The sequence below is a fragment of the Danio aesculapii genome, chromosome 24 (assembly GCF_903798145.1).
Source record: "Danio aesculapii chromosome 24, fDanAes4.1, whole genome shotgun sequence".
Lineage (NCBI taxonomy): Eukaryota > Metazoa > Chordata > Actinopteri > Cypriniformes > Danionidae > Danio > Danio aesculapii.
Window position 1 is genome coordinate 14,147,829 of NC_079458.1, and position 24,000 is coordinate 14,171,828.

At 38.2% G+C, this 24,000-nt stretch overlaps 1 protein-coding gene across 1 annotated transcript in view; it reads right to left on the reverse strand.

Moving 5' to 3' along the window:
• ek1 (eph-like kinase 1) overlaps positions 1 to 24,000 on the reverse strand; it is a 117,477-nt gene that overhangs the window by 78,497 nt on the left and 14,980 nt on the right. The window contains exons 2-3 of the mRNA XM_056450580.1: positions 18,459 to 18,523; positions 16,513 to 17,182 (exon numbers count right to left, since the gene is read on the reverse strand). Coding sequence (XP_056306555.1) covers positions 16,513 to 17,182; positions 18,459 to 18,523 — 735 coding nt within the window. The remainder of the gene's footprint in view (positions 1 to 16,512; positions 17,183 to 18,458; positions 18,524 to 24,000) is intronic.

Consider the following 24,000-nt stretch of genomic DNA (forward strand, 5'->3'; position numbering starts at 1 on the left):
AACCAGTTTGAGTTTTTGTTCTCTTCAACAAAAATTAAGATATAACACATCAGTTTTCCTGTGTGATAGGCACAAATGTGACATTGTTTGAAACTATTTTCATTCACAAAACCGAAAAAAAACAATAACAATATTGTGTTTAAAATATAGATCACAGAATATTCTTGTTTATCACAACTTCCATCATATTCATGTGCTCATATTCCGAAAAACAGCACTTGCTTGTGATATTACTTTATATCATATCCAAAAACCCATACAGGGATTTTGTTTGTTAAATTATTTGGCCGATATAACTGAATTCTCATAGGCTTCTAATAAGTTTTTTGTTTTGTTTCTTTGTTTGCAAAGTGAATGATATCCGTAATAAAGTCAGCTCGAATATTGCAGAAGCAACTATTAAAAGCAGAGTATACAAAACAAAATACTCCAGACTTAAGGACCGAACACTTTTATTCTTAAGCGCTATATCAGTGCTTTAACAACATATTTGAATGTGTTTTCCATTCGGCTTGTTGTACTCAAACTCACAGTGTTCTCAGTAGTTCAGCTTTTTAATCAGTGGGTTTGAAATGAAAAGCAGGTGTGTTTGGAGACGGCGGTCGTGCTGTTATTTCAGTGGGCTTGAGCTACAGAGGAGCGCAGGGGAGCCTCCAACCGCAGCTCTGGGTGGAGAGCCATAAAAGAGAGATTATCTATACATGTGAGAAAAGTAGCAATAAAAAAAGAATTCTTCTCCTCTTACTCGTTTTTTTCCTGCCGTCTTTGCAAACGTACAAAGCTGTGCTTTCACTCCATCAATTTGAAATCATAAGAATATAAAAGAAGCATAAATCAAGCTGCGTCTTCACATTAAATGCATTATTTCTAAATCTAGAAAACCCATTATAATAACTGCTGAAGTCTGCTTCTTACTAATGTTTGCTTTCATTGTTCTGTCTTGAAAAAAATGCATTAAAGGGAAAGTCCACCCCAAAATGAAAATCTCTTCACCATTTACTCTCAATCGAGTGGTTCTAAACTCTTTTGAATTTCTTTCTTCTGTTAAACATAAAAAAAATGATATGAAGAATGTTGGAAAAAGCAGTCATTGACATCCACAGTAGGGCCAAAAACTACTATGGCGGTTTTTCCAGCATTTTTTTGTATATTATCATTTGTGTTTAACAGAAGTGAAAAAGCAGATGGTGCTAAAATTTTGAACAGGTGGAGCTAGAGTAAACAGTGACAGAATTTTCAGTTTTGGGTGAACCTTTTGTCTTAATGGAACACTCCACAAATCCACAATCCTCAACTCCCTTAGTGTTAAGCAGTTGAGTTTTAGAATTTGTTCAGCCAGGATCACTTTAGCCTAGCATAAATCGGATTAGGCCATTAGCATCAATTTTTTTTTTTTTTTAAGTTTTAATAATTTTCTATTTAAAATAGAGCTGCACAATATATCGTGTCAGCATTGATATCACAATGCGCACATCCGCAATAGTCAGATCGCAAGAAGTGAAATGCTGAGTTTATATGTTGGGATTATAGTTAAGCAGGAGCCACAAATCAGAACACAAGATTTTTAGAGTCACCGAAGAGGAGTTTAACCATAATGGTGTGAAAGGCCTCTGACTGTGTAAGCAAATACAGTAAAGTACTCAGGCACATGAAATTGTACTGTTTGTAATTAATTAAGGTGTATTTATTGAATTATTTATACAATGAAGACTGTACAGTATTTGTATAAATAACTACATCTTGTTGTACAGTCAGTGCCGTTACGGTGTTTGTACATTTGATTATAATGTGATATAAAATATTTCACTGCTATCTTCCCAATAATATTCCAGACCAGAACAATCCCATAATCTAAATTAATTAATTCTTTCCAATTGCTATTCAAGCTATCTGGTGAAATTGTATTCATGTTGCAATATATATATTAGCAAACAAAATATGTTCAATTTTTCCAATATCGTGCAGTCCTACTTTGAATCTTGACTCTTCTGTAGTTACAACATGTGCTACCAGCAGAAGTTTGTCTTAGTACACAATTTAACTACAGAAGATTCAATCTTTAAATAAAAAAACAAAAATACAATTTGAAAAATTACAATTTAGAAAATTATTGAAAAACCTTTTTGAATTTTTTGGAGCAAGACACTAACGGTTAAATACGAATTAATGATTCATGCTAAGCTAAGCTAAGCTAAAGGCCAGACTCAGAAATTGGTTAAATGGATTTATGGATTTAAAATGCTTTACTCTAGAAGAACTGTAAAATGAGCCTATATCCAAACAAGTGGAGTGTTCTTTTAAGCCTCACCGTGTCCTGCAATCTGAATGAAAACTGTTGTTCCCTCTAATCATACAGGGGTGCGTTTCCCAAACAATGAAGTAACTCGTGGCTGAACTATCATAGTATGATGCATCGTCTGGGGAAAGATTGATGTAGTGATGAGTGTTTCCCAAAACCCGTAGTTTCTCTGTCGCAGATCCATCGTTTGAACCAGGTTAGTTATAACAAAAAACATCCATAATGATGCTCTAAATGAGGTGGTAACAAATCTTTTTAGAGAAGAATCCAATAATTTATTTGGTCAAATTAAATTGTTTTACACGCACACGTATTTAAAAGAAAAACCAATATTATTTTTGGTAAAAACATGCACTTGTTTTTATATTAATTGAAATATAGGTAAATGGCACATATAGGGCCTATGTTTCCTTTACAAATATTATTGAAAACATTACATATTCTATTCTAAAACATAAAATCACTTACAAAAGCTAACACGTATTCTAATATCATATATAAATCATATAAATAAATAAATAATGAGGCTATTTATTAAGAAATGAAATGTAATTTTTATTAGGAAATGAAAAAAATCCTACTTTATTAATAACATTATGAATAGTAATGATGATGATTATTATTACTATTATTATTATTATTATTAAGTAGAAATAGTTTTTTTATTTTTTACTTTTTTTAAAGTCCACTTGTACAATTTGACATGCAAACCACTGCAGAAATGTTCTAACCAACAGGCCCATTTCATATACAGTACAGATACTTAATAAATAACCCACTATAAATTAAAAGCATTAATGTATGCAATGGTTTTTGTTTTCACAAGCTTTGGAGACGTAACATAAATTCCGCTTTTAAATAATAGGTCACCTATAGCTTTCGTTATGAGCCACGGCTGTGTTCAAAATGACAATGTTTTCAAAGTGCACTGTGAAGGGAACACAATTGTACACATGAAGATCACTAAAACAGAACTGTAAAAATACTTTGAAAGCAAATTACACCTAAGAGTGATGACTTTAATGCTTTTAAAAAAAATAATTCCAAGTTTAAATGTTACCCTGTTCTAAATGAATAGGGCATGGGGGGATAACTGGGAATAGAACACAGCCAGGAACTGTGTTTCTAACTACAGCTCCAGAGGTGTAGTTGCAAGCATACAAGTTTGCGAATGTTGGTAGGAACGATGGATTTGGGAACAGCCAAATCAACAAACTATGCTTGTAGCGATGGAACTTGCGACCTTAGTTTGCCAATGATGGTTTTTCAGAAACGCACCGACGATTGGTAATATAAATCAGATTTGCATGGGTGATGGGAGGTTGTGCAGATCTGTAATCACAAGCTGTAGAACAGTACTTTCAAATGTAAAGCATCAGACACTGAGTCAGCGCTGGAATCTGGCTCTCTTAAAAGACCGTCTGTCGTTTTATTGATAGGGCACTCTGTTTCATGACACATGTGCAAATGCTATTGGGCGTTTTTTTTTTTTTTTTTAAATGTAAGAATAACTTTTAATGACCAAGTCATGATTTCGCTTTAACAGAGCTGCTCACAGAGATGTTTTTGTCCCCTGAAAGTGAAGTAAAAAACATTTCAGTTCCAAACAAAGAATAAAAGTGTATGAAAATGTAGCATTCATTCATTTTCTTTTCAGCTTAGTCCCTTTATTAATCAGGGGTCACCACTGTGGAATGAACCACCAACTTATGCAGCATATGTTTTATGCAGCGGATGCCCTTCCAGCTGCAACCCATCACTGGGAAACACCCACACACTCTCACTTACACAAATACACTACAGACAATTTAGCTTATTTGATTCACCTATTGCGCATGTCTTTGGACTTGTGGGGGAAACCGGAGCACCCGGAGGAAACCCATGCAAACATGGAGAGAGCATGCAAACTCCACACAGAAATGCCAACTGACCCAGCCGAGGCTTGAACCAGCAACCTTCTTACTATGAGGTGACAGCGCTTTTTTTTTTTTTTTTTGAGGATATTTAATTACATATTACATTTTATTTTTAAAATAATGTGACAATAAGACCAGGAAAAATCAATCAAGTAAACAGTGTCCATTCTGGACAACTAGCAGACTGCTTCTCCTGGTCATCCACCTCCCTCTTGACATCAGCTGCCTGGTGGATAAATTATTGAGAGAGTTTTGGGGGGGAAAAAATAATGCAAGACGACTGCTAGATGCACGTGTCAGTGCTTCCACGTGCCATCTTCCTTCTATCTCACACACACAAACACATTTGAGTGCCATTTAGGGACAGAACAGGTGTAGAAACAAATCCTATTACAGCAACACTGCGAAGAAATGTCAGTAAAAGTCTGCATCTTGACACAGGTAAACACTGTAGTGAGCACATGGAACATAGATTAAGACATTTATTTCTTCTTTGTGGCCATTTTAAACATCATTTTGACCAAACTTTGCAAAACTAGCACCACCATAAGCGAGTAGTGGACTTTTCTATGAAATCCTAATAGAAATAATAGGCCTACTGAGGTTTTGAAACTGTGGTTAAAGGAGGAAAGAGAAAGAAACGTCAAGTTTCCTGAACATTTTTCCTTTTCAATAAAGAATAACTGTAGCCAGACTGTCAGCTTTACAGACAGAGAAACAGTTCTTCTACTAAACGCATGCAAAAACATTCATAAATTCTTCCTGTAGACAGAAAAGGAACACTCGACGATGTGCTAAACTCCCTGGATGAAATTTTAGAGTTCTGTAAGCTGTCAATGTCCCTGTATAATTGATGGCGCTTTGGGTCTTTGATGCTTTGGTTGTAGAGACTCTCTTTTACTGCTCTTGTCTTTCCTACAGGGTTCCACACCCAGCATCCAGCAGCCAGAAGAAATAAAAACCCCACCGGCTACATCTGGTAGCCATCCTGACATTCTCCAACAGAGCTCACAATGGATTTGGTTTAAACTCTTTCTGAGAACAAAAGGCAGAAATCGTAAATCTCCACAGAACTTTAACATATTAATTCACTAACAAAGAAATTGGGCGACACAGTGGCTCAGTGGTTAGCACTGTCGACTTACAGTAAGAAGGTCGCTGGTTCGAGCACCTGCTGGGACAGTTGGCATTTCTGTGTGGAGTTTGCATTTTCTGCACGGTCTCCCTGGGTGCTCTGGTTTCCCTCTCAGTCCAAAGACATGCGCTCTAGGTGAATTGAATAAACTAAATTGGCCTTAGTGTATGCTGGAAGGGCATCCGCTGTGTAAAACATATGCCGGATAAGTTTTCGATTCATTCTACTGAATGTATCTAGAGGTGACCCCTGATGAGTAAAGGGACTAAGTCGAAGGAAAATAAAAGAATGAATGAATGAACGAATGAATGAATGAATGACAAAGAAAATGTGTTTAATGAAATAAGCTAACTACACTTTCCAAAAAGAAACATACTCGTAACCACACAGAAACACCCTAGTAACTGCATCGAAACTCCCTATAGTAACCAACAAGAACACCGCTCAGAAATGGCCTAGCATCCACTCAAAACACTCTTGTAACCACATATAAATTTGCCCTATAACAACAAGGACTGTACGATTGATTGAACTGATTTGGCAAAAGCTGTGATTCTCATGCACATGTTGTCAGAGAAACATGGCTCTGTGATCAGTAGTAAATCTCCGAAGGCCAGTCTTTGATTAATCACTCAGCCCTACTAGCAACCATTTAGAACACCCAAGTCACCACACTTGTAGTAAACCAGCAACTAGAGTAGTAATTAGCTGACAATACTGGAAAATAATATGATATGTGACATTGTCAATATAACTTTTCCCAAGAGAAATGCTATATTTATTATCAATTTATAGAAATAAGTTATTTATTTAATGACAATGAATGACTGATAATCTACATAGGCATTCTGGTTCTTATAGTCTGCTATGATTTTACTCGCTTGTCTCTACTCCTGCCATTAGCATGTATTTTCAACTTCATGGCTGTGTCCGAAATTGTCAACTACTTAGTAGGTACTGCATTTGAATTTAAATTCGGAAATACTACTCGACTCCCATACTGTTTTTAGTGTACTATATAGTATGGAAGTATGTGATTTTGGATGCAGTGCATGTTCTGAGCCACAATAGATTTACCTTTGACCCCAGTCTATAGCCATTAGCATGATAGCACCTACTCGTCAGGCAGGCACTGTTTAAATAAGGCCCCATCTGATTGGCCAAATTTTTATAAACAACATATGCATGAAACACACAAATAAATTGTGTAGTCTTACTAGTAACCACCCAGAAATTCACCTTAGTAACTGCATATTAGGACCACCCCGAATACATTAAATAGAAGATACAAATGCCCTAGTAACCATGTCACAATCACCAGCGATCTAATCCTTACAGATCTCTGGTAAACGCACAGATCGCATAGAACTACAAATCCACCATTATATGGACTACAAGTTCCAGTCATGCATTTCACTTACACACCTGGCCTAGATCTCCCATGATTGCAAACAGACACAGCTGAAGCTGTTCAGGACTTATTACACAGACTATTTATACACCTCTCAAACACACACACATTGCTGAGTCTTGTTCATCCGTCAAGTTAACATTACAACGCGTTTTCCTTGCCTTGTTTTGCCGTGTTAGACCCTTGCCTTATTTGTTTGTTTTTGTTGTCTGCTTCCTGCCTATACTGACCATTCACATGTTATTTGACCACATCTCTGGATTCCCTGTATACATCAGTTTGCTTCTGATTGTGATCATTGCCTGCCTGACCATTCTCTTTATAATAAATCCTGCATTTGGATCCGCACTTCGTTGTCAGAATCTCCCTTGAGACAAACCAATTGGAAATGCTCTTGCTACAACTTTTAACTGAAAATCTGATGACCATCCAAACATCAGTAAATCACAAAATTTTCATATTTGGGTGACTATCCCTTTAAGACCAGCTTTGCATTGCAAAATTGCCATTAGTGATGCCCTCATTGTTTTCCAACAGCGTTTGATTCGAGTGTCATTTATTTTTTTACTAATCCCAGATCTCAGCAGCACGCTAGCAATTTGAAACTGAACATCTTCTACGGTTTCCTATAAGACAACTGCATGGCAAAGAAAACATGTACCATGAATCTGTCTGTGTTATGACAGTTGGATCGTGGGCCTAAATTGCAGATTGGCACTTTGCCATCCACTGACAGGTTATTCCATGTTGTTTACTATCGGCTACTAAAGTGCTATTGATCTGAACAGCGGCTGGAGGTACAGAAATTGGCAGATGACATGTGCGAGACAGCATGATGAAGAGCTGAGAGACATTTTTGTCTGTAGCGGTTTAACTAGATGCCAGTAATAAAAGAAAAACAGCATCATTCTGCTAAATAAAATAGCATAAAAAGTAAATAAAGTAATTATGAAGCGACAAGAATGTGTGTCAGAGATGCAACATCAAAAGAGTTTTCAAACGTGTTTCCATTATTTAATGCTAAAAAAAACTAAATACCCATATTTAGTGTAATAATCATTTGATGACATATTAAAAGACTTTATAAGGACTGCTGTCCCGTCTTCAAATATTAATTAAATCTTATTTTAAAGAGCCCCTATTTTTCTTTAGAAAAGGTCATAATTTAGTTTTGGGGGGTCTCCAACAACAGGCTGGTGTGCATGCAAGGTCAGAAAACACTTTCATTCCTTATAATATGCATTTATTTTTATCCAATTATCCCAACGACTCCCATATGATTCGTTCAGAGATTCATTTGTTCCCAAACCCCTCCTTAGCGCGAAGCTAATCTGCGCTGATTGGACCGATGGCCCAGTGTGTTATGATTGGTCGACTGCGGTTAGAACGAGACCGAGAGAAATGCCCACAACGGCTATAAAGTAGCAGCCAGAGAGTATGTAAGAACCCAATGCAGGAATACAATAAAGCAATGCAGTTAAACACCAGCATATTACTCTACTCTTAACGCTAACCCCTAGTAATAACAACGACATGCATTCAGTATTAATCCACACAATGGCGAAGTTGAAGTATTTTGAAAATTAACCACGTTGCGTGTGAGAAACAGCTAATAGTGGCAATAGCAACAAAAGGCAGAGGATCGCGAGTTCAGAAACACATTTACATCGTTAAAGCAAGAAGCACACGTCACATTTTCAATGTGGTTTTGGACACAATATGTGAACAGTCAAATAATTATATAACCTGAGAGATACAGTACAAGCACTAATCTATAATTGATAAGTGATTACAAACCGTGCAGGGCGATTATAACTTATAACAGACAATTAAACACATATTTTGCAAACTACACAAAACGAGGCAACAATTTTAGAGGGAAGGAAGAAGAAACTGGTCCATATGAACTGTAACCGTTACTGGCAAAGTCCCTGTCAAAGTCTGACAAAGTCCCATACATAATAGTCTCTGCTGTTCCTTCCTATAATAGCAAACGACCGAATAATCCCGCGTTTCAGTGTAGGTTATTGTTTTAAAAATCATTAAAATGGCAGAAACAAACCCAGCACTAGGTTGGCTACATTGTGGTGTTGTTGTGAAAATGAACTTTAGGCCTTTATTCCCCATAGCCAAATGTCCATCTGTCAGTGATGGTCATCTTCGCGTCATAATCAGCCTGTGATCCCTCGCGAATCATTACTTTTAAACACAAGGCACTTTCAGATTTAAACCTCTGGATGTTTAAGCTGGATGTTTTCATTCACTTAGTGTTGTGTTACACACTGCATGGAAGCTCATTTTTAAAAACCCAAAATAGGGGCTCTTTAAATCTTTCATTCAAACTACTAGGTTTTGCCTATTTGTCATCTAAAATATAATATGATTTAATATAATCACTTGGTCCTTTGTATATGTTCATAAATACAACTCAGAATAGGAAGATTTATTTTTCAAGATGGAACACGATTCATATTTGTCCACATTGCTAAGTATTTAATCATATGTTTTTAAAGATCATGAGCAACAAATTCAGTCAAGTGCATGCAAACTGGCTGGCAGTGAATCTACAAACTGCACAAGCGAGAATGTTGTTTTTTTTCTTTAAAAATATGTTCCAGAAATAATATTATCAAGGGTAAATGAAACGGTTATTGCAGATGTCTCGCACCGTCTTCGCCAATAAAAGCTTCTCAGTTTGAAGAAAAACTTGCTCATACACATACACTTCCAAACTGGCAATGAGTAACTAGCAGAGAGCTTGCAATGTGCTACTGAGAGGCTCGAAAGCATATGGTGAAGAAAACAGCTCAGGTCACTGAGTGGGGCTGAATGTTGAACAGTCGTCGTCATGCTTCATTGAGCTGTAGGGGCTATCAGGAGATACCAGTGACGGTTACATCATTCAGTGTATGTATGTCCACAGCGCAGAAACTGTATATCATGCTTCATGTGTTATGGGACCTAAATATCCACAGGCATGTTTCGTGGTTAGATTTACTGGAAGTAGAATCTGCATTTATGTGTAGTTGGGACTTCCAGTGAATGTATAATGAGAAATATACACGTATCTCTTTCACCAAATGTTAGAAACAAGTATTTGTATGTATATAAATCATTTTTACAATTTACAGTACTTAATATATTATATTACATTATAACAATATCAAAAAAAACATCATGCTGTGCTTTTCTCCTGGCCACCCAGAATATCCTAGTAACTAGGGCTGCACGATTTGGAGGACAATTGCCCTTTCTCTGATTAAAATGTATTATTATGATAATATTTTAATAATAATTTTTTTAAATTATTGTAATAATTCACCGATATGCGATTTACTATAATTTCATAAAAGAGCTTGTGTGATAAAGGTATATTTTTGTCATTTTCAGATTTGTGTGAAAAGTTTCACCTTCCCAAAACTAGTGTTTTTTGCTTCTTTCAGACAAGACATTTTGTACAAAATCAGTTTACTCAGTGTCCTAATCTTCTTCTCTTCTTCCATTCTTTCTTTTAACCCAGACAGAAAAGGGATTCTCTCTGTAATCTATCCATCAATAAATTCTTTGAATTCTGATTCCTGATTTTTGCATTAGCATACACATAAAACACAAATGCTGTTGAAATCCAAATCCCCTAAAGGATTGTTAGTCTGCATTATTTAGGGGAACAAGAGCCGGGAACTTTTTCCAAAAAGACATTATAATTTGAAAGGCATCTGTGCTTATGTTAGTCTTTTTTATTATTCCCGAGGTTTCCATAATCCTGGACCAAGCCGTATCCTGAGCAGCTTCTGTGGTGGTCATGGAGGAGATGAGAGCATGAGACTGATCCCTGTAAGACCCCAGTGACAGATGAGTCTTTGCATTGATCCTGAAGGGCCAGCCTGTACACCAGCCAGTGATCTCTCCCACCTGCAGCTTCTCCACGATGGACATCCAGCTTCTCCTCCTATGGACGCCTAGACGTTTGGCCATAGGAGAAATCGTTGCGCCCAACTAAGCCTGGTTTCTCTCGAGGTTTTTTAATCACTAACTTTCGCCAATTGATGAAGTTTTTTCCTCGCCACTGGCTTGCATGGTTCGGGAAGCTGCACATCGATGGATTTGCTCTTCAGTGTTTGAACTCTCAGCAGTGAAAATTCAACCACACTGAACTGAACTAAACTGAACTTCAAGACTGAAAACTAGACTGACACCATTTACATTTACTATAATCTTCTATGTGAATCTGCTTTGACACAATCTACATTGTTAAAGTGCTATATAAATAAAGATGAATTCCTCTGAATAACCTAAGAATACCTGAAAACAAAAGTTGGGGATCACCATCAGTGACATAGAACGGGATTATATACTCAATTTTACACACAGTTCTTCTATATGTGCCGAGCAAGATTTTTCACAGAGCACAATATACTAATGCCGGATTAGCCAAAATATACCCAAATAGAAGTAATACTTGTAACAGGTGTCAACAACCTTCAACAAATCACTTTTGAAAAAACGTTTAACATATCAGCCACTCCAAACCCTCTAACAGCACTATTTTGCTCCCCCCAAGTGGTGCTCACTGCAGAGCCACTTGGGCAGAGCTGAGCTCCAGCAAGGGAGAGCTTGAGCTCCAGCTCCTCCTTCCTTGCACTTCTTCTACAAGTGATGTCACGAGGGGTTGGGGTTAGGGGTGGGTGTATGCATTAAACAGCTTACAGGAGGAGGAGCTCAAGCTCAAGCTCCCCCTCGCTGGAGCTCAAATGGCTCTGCAGCGAGCAGGGTCTCCTTTTTTGTAAATCCGAGTAAATCGAGCCAAATTTGTCTTCAACAACACAGAACGTTGTGGCTTTTACCACATTATTGGCTAGGAGACTTATTCTCCTTAAGTAAAAACATCTCCACCTTCATATGACAGATATGACAAACTAGCAACCAAATGTAACACTATACAGTAGGAACGTCTCAGAACACCCTACTGTAGCAACTGCCTAGAAATCCCCTAGAAACCATGAAGAACACCATAGTAATGGTTTAGTAACACACTAGCAACTGCCTTAAAGCAGCCTAGCAACCACTCTGTACATCCTAGCAACCTTTTAGGAATGCCACAGAAACTGCACCATAGTAACCAACCAGAACAACCTAGTAACCATCTAAACGACTTTAAGAAGCACCCAAAAACTGTAGTGACTACATAACATAAAACATGACTGTAGCAAGCTATACCTGGCAATAGCAGCTGATATAATTAAGAATTACTGAGAAAAAATATGACAAGCTCTATAACATTCTATCATGCAGAATATAAAATTATTAATAATCCTTATCTTATTTGCCATAAAAACACTAAAGGTAGACAACTGAAGCCAAAACATGTCTACTAAAAGCAAGGCAACTCCAATTTTCCAATTTCCTAATGGTCGGTCAATGTTACAATAAAAGCAGCAGAAAAGCTTTATGTGGGTGAGCTGAATGATGACTTGTGTCCGTGGCACATTTAACAAAATCACTGGCCGAAGATAAACTCCTGCAATTCCAGCGTCATGCTGTCACCCAGCAGGCGAGCGTCACGTGTTGAGGATTACAGATGTGGAAATCGAACTAAATGTCTAAGTACGTGATTACCAGAGTCCCCTATAAAGGCGAACGGCAGCAGTGTGTGGAAAGCTCAGGTCTCTTAACCATGTTAACCTCTCCAATCTACACTCCAAAATTCGGTTTTGCTTAAAGCCGCCTCCACTGTGAGTCTCCATTGGGGTGCTGACAATCCCATGACCCAGTTTCACAGCTCAAATCCTACAGTGGAAGGCACTCCAGAGCTCCTCGCAGTGAGATTACTGTCACAAAGAGCTCATTTCTGCTGCTCCTGCCCCAATGAAAAACACTCCATTCAGCCACAACCGTGTGAGCTTAGTGCTGTAGAAAATACGCCTCGGGAGACAGAAGAGAGTGTCCATCTCCAGCTGGCATGCTAACAGTCGGGGGGGCCATCGGGTCAGACCTAATGCCAACCCCAAACTCAGAGGCTGGTGATCACCACCAAGCCATTCAAAGAGCATTTACATCTAACAAAAGAGCAGTGATTGTGCTCTATGCAGAGAGACGGGTAGGAATGAACGAGACTTAATGCAAGAGGGTTATCAGAGTTTACAAGACCCAATCACAGAATAAAAGGTTAAGAGAGAAGAAAGAAAGGAATGGGCGGCAGGACAAAGTGTTAAACGAGAATGGATGGGAGGGGGTTTCTTGTTGGAGAGTGCTTGAGATCTGCCACAATATGACAAAAAGAAAAGAAGGGAAGAGATGAATGTAAGAGGCAGCTCGCTGAGCTGAAGTTGTGGGAGAAGATGTATTTAAACAGTACCGGCCTCTCTCAATTTTTCAGTCTTCCTATTGCAGTTGAATGAAAATGATCTCATCTCATTTTCGTCTGCTTTTCCTGAGCCGGGTTGTGGGGGCAACAGTCTTAGGAGAGAACCCCAGACTTCCCTATTCCCTGAGGTGTCCTCCCGGTGGGACATGCCTGGAACACGTACCTACGTAGGCATCCTGGAGGCATTCGAAACAGATGCCCGAGCCACCCTAGCTGACTTCTCTTGATGTGGAGGAGGCTCTACTCCGAGCTCCTCCTGCGTGACAGAGCTCCTCACTCCGCCACTTGAATCTGAGATCTTGTCATTTCTGACATGACCCAAAGCTCATGACCATAGGAGAGAATAGGAACATAGCTTGACCAGTAAATCGAGAGCTTTGCTGGAAAAAGGTGGTTTGTCATTTCCAGGTTGGAGGAAAGTCCTTACCCCAGGTGGAGGAGTTCAAGATTCTTGGGGTTTTGTTCATGAGTGAGGGAAGTATGGAACATGAGATTGACAGGATTGAAAATGATAAGTGGGCTAAAACTGAAGAGTGTTGGGAGATTTATAAAAAAAATCTGACAAAATACAAGGGGGGGAAAAGAAGTAGAAACACAAGGAAAATATTGTTCAACACTAACCTAAATGTAGCTGTACTACTGCTGTCCTTTTACTAATTATGTTTTTCAAAGCCCTTGCAGCACGAGAACCGGAGAAAGTCACTGTCAGCAAGCCCTTCCAAAACCCACAGCAAGACTGCAAGGTGAAAACAAACCACAGGCTCTTTCAAATTGAGTCATTCTCCATGGCAGTACCTTGTTACTCAAGGAGCTGTTGGAGCCAGAAAGCAATGAATGTTGTGTCAGCTGACTGGGATTTTATGTATTAACCAATCTCTTATTGCATTCGCAGTAAATCTTTTATTTTGAGGTTATTTTTGAGTTGCAGCCCGGTCTCCATCACTCACGGTAATGAATAGCTGTTAAAATGTTAAACTTTTTTCGCATTGGTGTAGAACGTTTCTTGCGGCACTGAGCTGAATCTGTTGTGCAGCAGCAAATGATAGTATTACTGAAGCTCAGTAAATGAATCTGTCTAAATAAACCAATGAGATAAACTGAGCACTACAACCTATAACAAGCAGACAAAACAGGCTATTATGGGAATTGTTTTGAAGGTTTTAAAAGCTTCTCCCATCACTAACAAAAACTACAGTGTCAATGTACTGTGCATATATTTCTTATATATGAATAACATTGCCAACTGATGGCATGGCATGCAAAATACAGCCTTTTTAATCTGCTTGGATATATCCCAACCATCTATTTCAACAGTCAACACAAATCTTTTCTGCTGCTATCACAACCATCCACCATTAAGAAGGGTTATCAAACCTGACTTGGGCCTATTGCTAACAACCTAATTAACAGACACCCTCATTGACAAGATCTGACAGTGACTATGAGCCATAGTTCAACCATAGCGCACTAAACTGATTGTGATGGATATCCCCATCTCTTTACCCTACTTCCTAATCATTCAAATGTTCCCTGTAATTTAGTCCAAACACCCTCCTTCCTGATGTACAATTCCATCCACAAGAAAACAGTCCAAAATGGCTAAATGAATATTTAAAAGCTGCAGTCTTCTCAGTCCTGGGGTGGCATTCAGGCAAGTTCTTCTAACGGGAACTGAGGAGTGACAGGGCTTTGGGGAGGAAAAAAAACAAGGCGAAGAGAGAAACAAATGCATGAAAAAATAATTACAGTGCAGCTCTCACCGTGGCTAGAAAGCAGACAACATTAATGATGCCATTAGTGCATTCTGTGAAGGGTGTAAAGACCTGAGTTTAAACTTGTTACTATGAACATGTAATAATAAAGCACGCTGTCTATTTCTCTCAGAGGGGGCAGCTTAATTTGTCAGGTTTCATTTAGTTGTTTTTTTCCCTTTAATGGATCTTTTGTTGGAAAGTATGAAAGACAACAAAATGCAATACCCTCCCGACAAAGAATTGCTGATTTGTTCGAGGTATATGGGTTTTACACAAGGGTTACTGCTTCATTACACAATAATTATGGCAAAATGTGAACTGAATGTTAATTGTGGGCTGTGTTACATTGATCTATCCATATAGCTACCTCACTCATCTATTTACCCACAGTTAACATGTTTTCACTAAAGCCTGGTTTATACTTCTGCGTCGAGTGATCGGGTTGACACACGGCGCATACCTTGAACGTTACTGTGCATTTATACTTCTGCGCGCTGTTTGTTTTGCTCTGTGATAACACTTCCGAAACGCTAACTGGCAGTAGCTTATGTCCCTCTGTGTCAAGTTTCTTCACTGGTGTTTTGTTTTTTCTGAACGCTACCTTAATATACAAGTCGCTCAAACTCACTCATTTTGAGGAGGGAACCAGCGGACTTGAAACAACTTTAATCATAAGGTAAACACAAAACAAAACTTTTCATCTGGAGCTCCTTCATGGGACTCGACACTTGTAAACACTTGCTGCAATGCGTTTGCGTGGCTCTCTGTTCCGCCTACACTCGTCAGTGCTACCAAGCAGACCTATCACGGAGCTAAGCGTTGTTGCGAAGTATAGCTCCATTTTTTGAGAGGTGCACGTCGGCATCATCCACAATGAGGGCTATGCGACCATGCAAAGGCTGCAGCGAAGCATACGTGTGTGCTTGACACAGAAGTATAAATCAGCCTTTAGTAGCACACAATAGGGGATCAACATTTTTGGAACGACATTCAAATCAACCAATCAGATTGGAGGCATTTGTCTATATACTGAAGTTAACATCAAAATTAAGCTTTAAACAAAAGTTAACAGTTTGTACATCATTCTTATTCACAATTTTTTTATCTTTTTTACATTTTTTAACCATTTGAAGTACCTACATATTTATTCGAAAACTACTCACGCAAAAGTTTACCAATCTACCCAACTTTCCAGCTGCAGACCTTTCTACCCCTCTATGTATCTTTACATATGCACCTACATATTACACATCAATAGCCATCCTTGTATCCACCCATTCCCATTAGCTCAGCTGATGGATATGGCTCATGCTGTCACATATCTCAATATTAATCTAACAATAAGCCACCTTAATCTCTTCCATCCAATCATTAGATCACTCTAAAGCACTGTGGGCTTTTGAGTCAAACAAAACCTTTAACCCCATCTGCTACAGTTTCGGTTACACAAACCAAAACTGTAATGCCACAACATGGCAGCATGGAAAACTATGAAGAACATCTGAATTTGCCCACATTTGGCATTTAAAACCCTTAAATTAGTTATTAAAGACCAAGAGCACATTTGCTCAGGTGACCACCAAATTTCTATCACAAAGCAATCATTTAAGAAAGTGAAAGCCATAATACTTACGTTGGCAGTGTCCATCCACTTCCTCGAAACCTGGCCTGCAAACACAGCGACCGATGGGCACCAGCCAACCTCCGTCTGCGCTGCAAAACATCCGTGGTCCCTCCAGCTCTTCTGCATCTTCCACACAAGTCCCACGCACTTCCACCAGCGCTGAATCACCACCTGTCACAGTGTCTGGAAACCGAGCCAGATTGAGCACCGCCAACGGACAGCGTTTATAAAAGACTCTCACGGACACCAGAGCAATGCACGCACCCAGGTCCTGAAATGCCAGGTACAAGCCCCTCTTACTGAGACCGCTGATATCTCGAACTTCTGTGTTTAACTTCATTACACGATCCCCAACATCTGTCTGTGTGAAGCTCTCGTCAGCTGCTATAGTGTCGATCTTGATGTACTGGCTCTCACGAATGTGCCGCAAAGGTGCAGCAACTGCATTGTTGGATTCATGGTAGTACACGTTAAATGTCTCTTTACAGGTTCCAGGGACTCCTGGCAGGCTGTTGCAGTCACGCAGAGTAAATTTGATCTCCACATAGACACGCTGAGCACCTTCTCGTTGAATCAGTCCAGTGCGCAGCCAGTTGTTCTGATTGGCTTCCATTACATTGCATACCTGGTACGTCCTCATAGGTATGTTCCTCTCATCCATAACACTAATCTCCTCCCACTGTGGAACAGACACAAATGAAAGTCAGTCGATTCAAAGAGATAAAGATCCCTCTGTTTTTTGGTAATTGTCTTGTGTAATTTGGCTCTAAACTCTTCAGCCTTTTACACCAGATTCTGACATGAATGATGGGCACATTATGAGAAAAGGCTTCATTTAACTGTCATCAAGAGGAAAGTGCATGTTATGGGCAATCAGCTCGGAGTTACACACTGAATAGCCTCAGTTGTATTGTTCATGCATAAATCAACTCATTGTTGATGCTGAGAAATTCATGTAATTACGCTTTCAATTGTTAAAACATTAAAATCAACAAAAGCTAAAGAAAACCACGAATAATAACTTGGTTTGTTGGTGTGGCATTGACGTCAGTAGGTTTTGTTGGTTAAAATAATGGCACAAAACTAGCAAATGTTCAAATGGTCTTCGCATGACAAATCTTTGATTTTAGAATTGTAGTAAGCCAAACCTTGACAACTTCCCCTGGTTTATCAGCAGCACTCAAAAACATGAGATATTTCTCTTTACAGGCACTCATGAATTGGAGCGTGACTACTTGTGCCAAGGCCACTATTACAATCCATCTTCATCTTGTGAAAGTGGATTTGAATGAATGACACGAAAGCGTGGGATGAGAACCAACTCCCACAGAGGAGACAGAGGATCGTTCTCAGCGGGCTGGCAGGGTTGTTTGAAAAGAGATGTTCTCCTACAACCCCCCCACATGATACTCTAAAGAGTCACTGCCTGTATGTTCACAGAGGGGAGCTGTGGGCTATTCAGGGTCAAGAAGATCAGGCACTACACTTTAAATAAGGGGTGTAATGCCACTTGCACGCATTGAAGATCTGGGCTGGTAATTGAAAGATTTTAGCTTCAAACTCCACTGAGGCAACCATTAGATGTTACAAAGTGTGTGCGTCATTCAATAGTGAACTCACAAGGCTTTTAAATTCCTATTTGACATCAGAAGTTGACAGTTAAAACTACCAGAATGCACAGTCTATGCAGAACTGACTTGTAATTCTATAAATTCCTTCTACCGGGAGACGTTGAAAAGCTTAAATATCTTTGGTAATTACAGAACTACAATTGAATAAGTACATATCTGAAAACCATAGACAGTGGCTCCCATATTGAACCAATTCATCTTAGAATCTTGGCAAAGATAATGGGAGAAAGGCTAAGGGCAACTGGCACAAGCATAGAGGTCTTTTAATTATTTTTCCGATGACCGAATTTCAGTTGTGTTGAGCAGACTTTCACTGATACTCACCCCCTCTGATGGATACGCTTCCCAACCCAGGTCACCTGGGGCGGACATGGAGTCAAGCAGAGTAACTGTAAAGGAATGAAAAGAAGAAAGATATAGAGTTAGCAACAGTGCTTACAGAATGTTTTTATAGCTTGTTCATAATTTCTCTCAACAACAATGGAGTTTTTACACAGCATGATGCCAGGTAAAGCATGAATCATTCAAGGCTACATAGTTTCTGTATAAAATATAGCTCTGCAAATGTCACAACCACTTATAACAGAGTAATCAACACTTTTTTTGCATTTGAGGTTGTTCATTCTAGTTAAAGAGGTCATGAATTAAGAAATCAATTTTACTTGAGCTTAAGAGGTCATCGTACTAAAAGAATAGTTTCAGAACAGAAGTTTCAGAACTGAAATAGTTCCTCGCTAAAAGCTTTTATTGATACTAGTCCCAGAAAATGGCAGATCATGAAATTTACCCATCTTTAATAACAATGCCCAATTCCAGACACTGATTTGCGTATGGCAATAGTACAGAAATAATATAAGATGTGTGAAACTGGATTGAGCAATAAAGATATAAACATGCAGGTAGTGGCGGATTTAGGCATGGGCAATATAGGTGATCACCCAGGGCGGCATCAAAAAAAAAAAAAGGAGCCCCAGTAAAAGCTTTGAGATACAATTTACTTTAGGCAAGTGTATTAATTTAGAGTGGTAATCACAGAATAAAGACGTTAGGGGTCATTCACATTTGGCGTCTTTTGCATGTGCAAGTTCTCTATGTGCAACTGAAACAACGCTGGTGAAAGCAAACTGATACATGCACAGAAAACCATTCCCGCATGCCTCATGCACTGCTCTGCTCCCAGTGTGAATACTGTTTGTTTACATGCACATCGATAAAATATGAGCCACTCGTGCGCTGTGAAACCAGAGTAACTTTTATGCAGAGCTGTCAGCACGCAGTGAGTTTTGCAAGTAGACAATAATATGATGACGATGGTCTAATGTTGACTAAGCATGGCTATGAAGCAGAAAGGAGGGATAATGAGTCAGGGAGGTAAGACTTAGGCCCAATCCCAATTCTATTTTCCCTTGCTCTTCCCCTTGGCCCTTGAAACATAGTGTAAAGGGGAAGGGCTAAAAAAATTTACCCCTAAGAAATGGGACACCACTACTGCACCTGCACACGTCATCATCATATGCACCCTTGCTTCATATGAGATCTACAATCACGACTGCTGTAGTTATTCCAACAGCGGTAGGGGTAAGGGTAAGGGCTAAGGAGTAGAATTGGGATTGGGCCTTAATAACATTAATTCTCAGACATGAGTCGGGTCTAAGACAACAGATAATTCTAAAAAACAATTTATTTTGTATTTTATATAATTGTCATTAATATTCATGTTGCATTATGTATTTTTGGGTAGTGGGGTGTGACCATTATGTCTAGCAATGCTCCTGGTGTAGTGAAATATTAGTAACATTTCAGTTTGTTTGTGTGCTGAATACATATTTTGGAAATTTTTTTGGCGGGAGGGGGGTGAGAGGGAGAGAGGTGATTATGGGGTGGTTCGCCCAGGGTGCCAATTAAACTAGAACTGCCACTGCATGCAGGTGAATGCCTGGTTGTGGAAGAACCAGTCGCTGGATAACCTCTCTTCAGATATGAATATATTTCACTTGGACATACTAATGAACACACTAATGAACAGGGTATATACATGAATCAGAGGGTAAAATTCTATACCTTTTAAGACCTTTTTAAGACTTTCCACACATTTTAAGACATCATCGCCACTTAAGGTCTGAACAGGTAACATTGGTGACATTTTAAATATATTCACTAAATACTGATTGTAAGAAACTAATCCTAAACTAAAACTTGTTCGTATACTTAATCCAGTTAATCGTTATCCTGTTAATCCAGAAGGTTTCGCCTATAGAACAGCAGAAATAATGGTGCTGCCTTAATTACTGCAGTAAATAAAGCAGTGTGATATCAAATATAGCATGATTTTATCGATTTCATGAACTGTTTAGCATCCCAAAATGTAAATTTTAGCATACAACTATAATTATACAACTGTATAATCAAAAATAATGCAAAATTTAAGGGTCTTAAATTTCTCTAAATTGATTTGTCAACTTTTAATACCTTTTAAAATCCCGCGGACAACCAGTCAAAGAAATAACCACTCCAACAAGTATTGTATACATCCTGTGATTTTTTTTCTCATTGCGATTACATAAATTTTAGTAAAATATTTACAGCATAGACTTATGACTATACAATTATAAAAAGCCAGTACATGACCCCATCATTTAGATAACCATGACAAATGCATAATGGGTTTTATTTATTGACCAAAACCTCAACAGTTTCCAAATAAACTACAGCCAGGAAGGGGTTATATATTCAGTCGTGACCATTACGAAACATGTGATTTGCAGCTCTTCACACAGTCCTTTTGAAATCTGTTCACACATCAATATTTTCAGAGGTTGATGGTGCTATTTATAACAGTCTTTCAATCTCCCAATGGTCGGAGCCCTGAACTTCCCACTTTGAGCTCCGTTCCAAACCAATTACAACCCTGGCAACAGGGGTGATTAATTCTTAATCACATCCAAACCTCAGATGTTCCTCCTCTTTCACGCTGAATATCAACCTCTCTCTCTTTCTCCTGGCACTTGTGTGTGCCCTTTTGTGACGATTTTAAAAAAAAAAGGAAAATGGGAAAATCAAAGACCATCTGGATCCAAATTCTAATTAAAACTGACTGCCAATGGGTTTGTGTGACATGCAAACAGTGTGCATTTTTAAATCGCACTTTGATGGTTGGTTGATGTGGAAACAGGGATTATGTTTGGTTTTATGGGTCATATACAGAGCGATTGGGTAAATTTGATGACTTGACAGTTGACGCTCAAAGAGAAAACCATATGTATAGTCGAAGCAGGATATTGCTTCTTAACCGAATACGGATTACGATGCCATTAACCGCTGGTGCTTATGTGGCTGTTTTCTGATTAAGGGGTAAAACCAGACAGGATAATACATCAGTCCAAACGATCTGGAAATCATTCTGTTCGGCCTTTCAAAGACACATTTAATAAAACAAATAAATGAATACAGCCACGGGCCTCGCACAGCCCATTAATACAAGCAGCAGGTAGCATTTAACTCGCAGCAAGGCAAAATTATTCCAGCCGAGACATCAGTTCTGGCTCAGACAGCATTCTTTAAACACTAGATTCTTCAAAGAATAGCGTGTTGTGTTTTTTTTTTTTTTTTAATCACAAACAACTAATCTGCCAAACATGTAAAACATGTAAAAAAAAAAAGAGCTGTTTCACTATCTAACAAGTCCACTTGGTTATCCAGTAGAACTTAATTATCTAACTTAACTTGCAACTTGGAAGTAAACAATTGCTATTGACCTTATTCTTCAATGCGGAAGTGCGCCCGTTTTCGCGATTGTTTTAGAACTTCCGATTCAGTTTCCTATGGGAGAAATGACTAGGAATAATAATCCACAGAAAACGGTCAAACTACTAGCTCTTCAAATAAGTGTTTGCAAGATTATACAGACAAATTAACATAATATAATAAAAAAATATCACTTTGCAACATCAAGCAGCAGAACGAGCTGTTTTTAACCTCAAAAATGAATGGAAGTGAATGAGACCGGAAGTCCCAAGCCAAAAAGATTCAAATGTCTGTGCTGGCCCGTACGCAAAAAAATAAGGTGAATAATATATTATACAATTTAAAGGTACTGTATGTAAACTTTTGACTCTTCTAAACCATAAAAATGCCATAGTATGTTTTCAGATATTTAAGAAACATGCCAAGTGAACATTCTTATTTATCTGAAAAACAATGCTAAAGTCAGCTAATCTGCTTTGAAAATGTCTGTTATGTATCAGAACAGTCTTTGTTTTGGTTCTTTTAACCCGCACATTGGCACTTTATGGAATTAGATTCGTGCCAAATAAAATGCACAACTTTTCCACAAACAAACACAAATCTACATTGACAAATAAAAAGACACTCGAAAAATACAAAACAATCAACCAAATGGCAAAAAAACCCACTGTCTTCAAAAAAAAAAAGTATTATTAGTTTGATTCACTTTCTGTTTTGCTTTCGATAAACATAGCTTTATGCTGCCAGAGTTTTCATTTGCATTTTTCAAATTTACGTTTGCGATTTTGACACAAAGCTCTTGTGGGGGTGGGCTTACCTGTGATTCGTTCTTATTGGCTCAAGGGATTTTGATTTGAAAACATCGAAGAAGAAGAATGCGCACTTTTGAACTGCGAACCTGTGAGTAACTTTAGCCCACACAAATGGTAAACAGAGAAACTTATAATTAAGAACATTAATGATAAAACACGGATATTTCCAATACCAGAAGGAGATAATCTAATCGAGAGGGACACGGAGACATTATAAGCACATGCTGAATCACTGATTTGTGTTGGTTTTGAGTTCAATTTTAACCTTTTTTTTCAAGATCTGATGTGACCTATCTGCTGCTGCTTTCAGTATATGGCAATAAATTTCAAGAAAAATGGCATTCAAACCCATTGTTAGCATTAAACACTGAATAAAGCATATGAGGTGTACCTGAGGTGATCATTGTCAGTTTTCTGTTGTTCAGCTGCAAGAAATAAAAGCCCTTTCTAATATATCAATTCGAGGTGTTGGCTAGAAAGAAATTTTAAAATTCCTTTTAATTTGGAAAATATTCCTTCTATCATGTGCCATCAGACTCTCACTGGTCCTCAATCTGCGCTTGCGTTTGTTTTGATCAAGGAATGCAATACCTAGTTCAACCACTGGGTGCAAACTTACATACTGTACCTTTAATTGCTGTAGCATTTCAGCGAGATGGGTACATACGAACTAAATAAATAAAGCAGCCAGCAATAAAATTAGTCCTACATAAATACAGACAAAAAGTAGAATTTGTCCAACTTGTTCATTTGGCCATTAAAAAAAAGACTTGATTTATGAATTTCATAGCATGTTTAAGCAATTTGTTCACAATTCATTTTTCCAGTTTTAATAAAATCCACCTGCTAAGTTTACCTAACTTGCATGTTTAGCTAACCCTGCCAAGCTGACACACAGTACACAACGAAATGTCACAGAAAACTAAATATTTAAGCAGTCTAGTTTCTTTCACACCTACTACTTCAGACACGCTTTCAAGTCTTTCAATTCTTTGTCATCTAAAAGGTGAAAGTTCCCTTTAATCTACCTGTCAAAGTAAAAGAGAAGGAAGCACATTTCACAACAGTGTTCCTGCTTGTGTTATAAAAGAATATAATTAGGCTGAGTAAAATAACCGGCAAAGATTTGTGTGACTTTTTTTTCGACCGCTGAAGGGATTAAACTCAACTAACAACAATAATAGATCAAAGTTTACTGATTAACCAATGAAATATCAATTAATTGCTTAAATAATTGTTAGATTAGCAGTGAAAACATGAACAATGTAGAAAGTTCTGCTATCAAAGTAGAAATATATTATGCATATTTA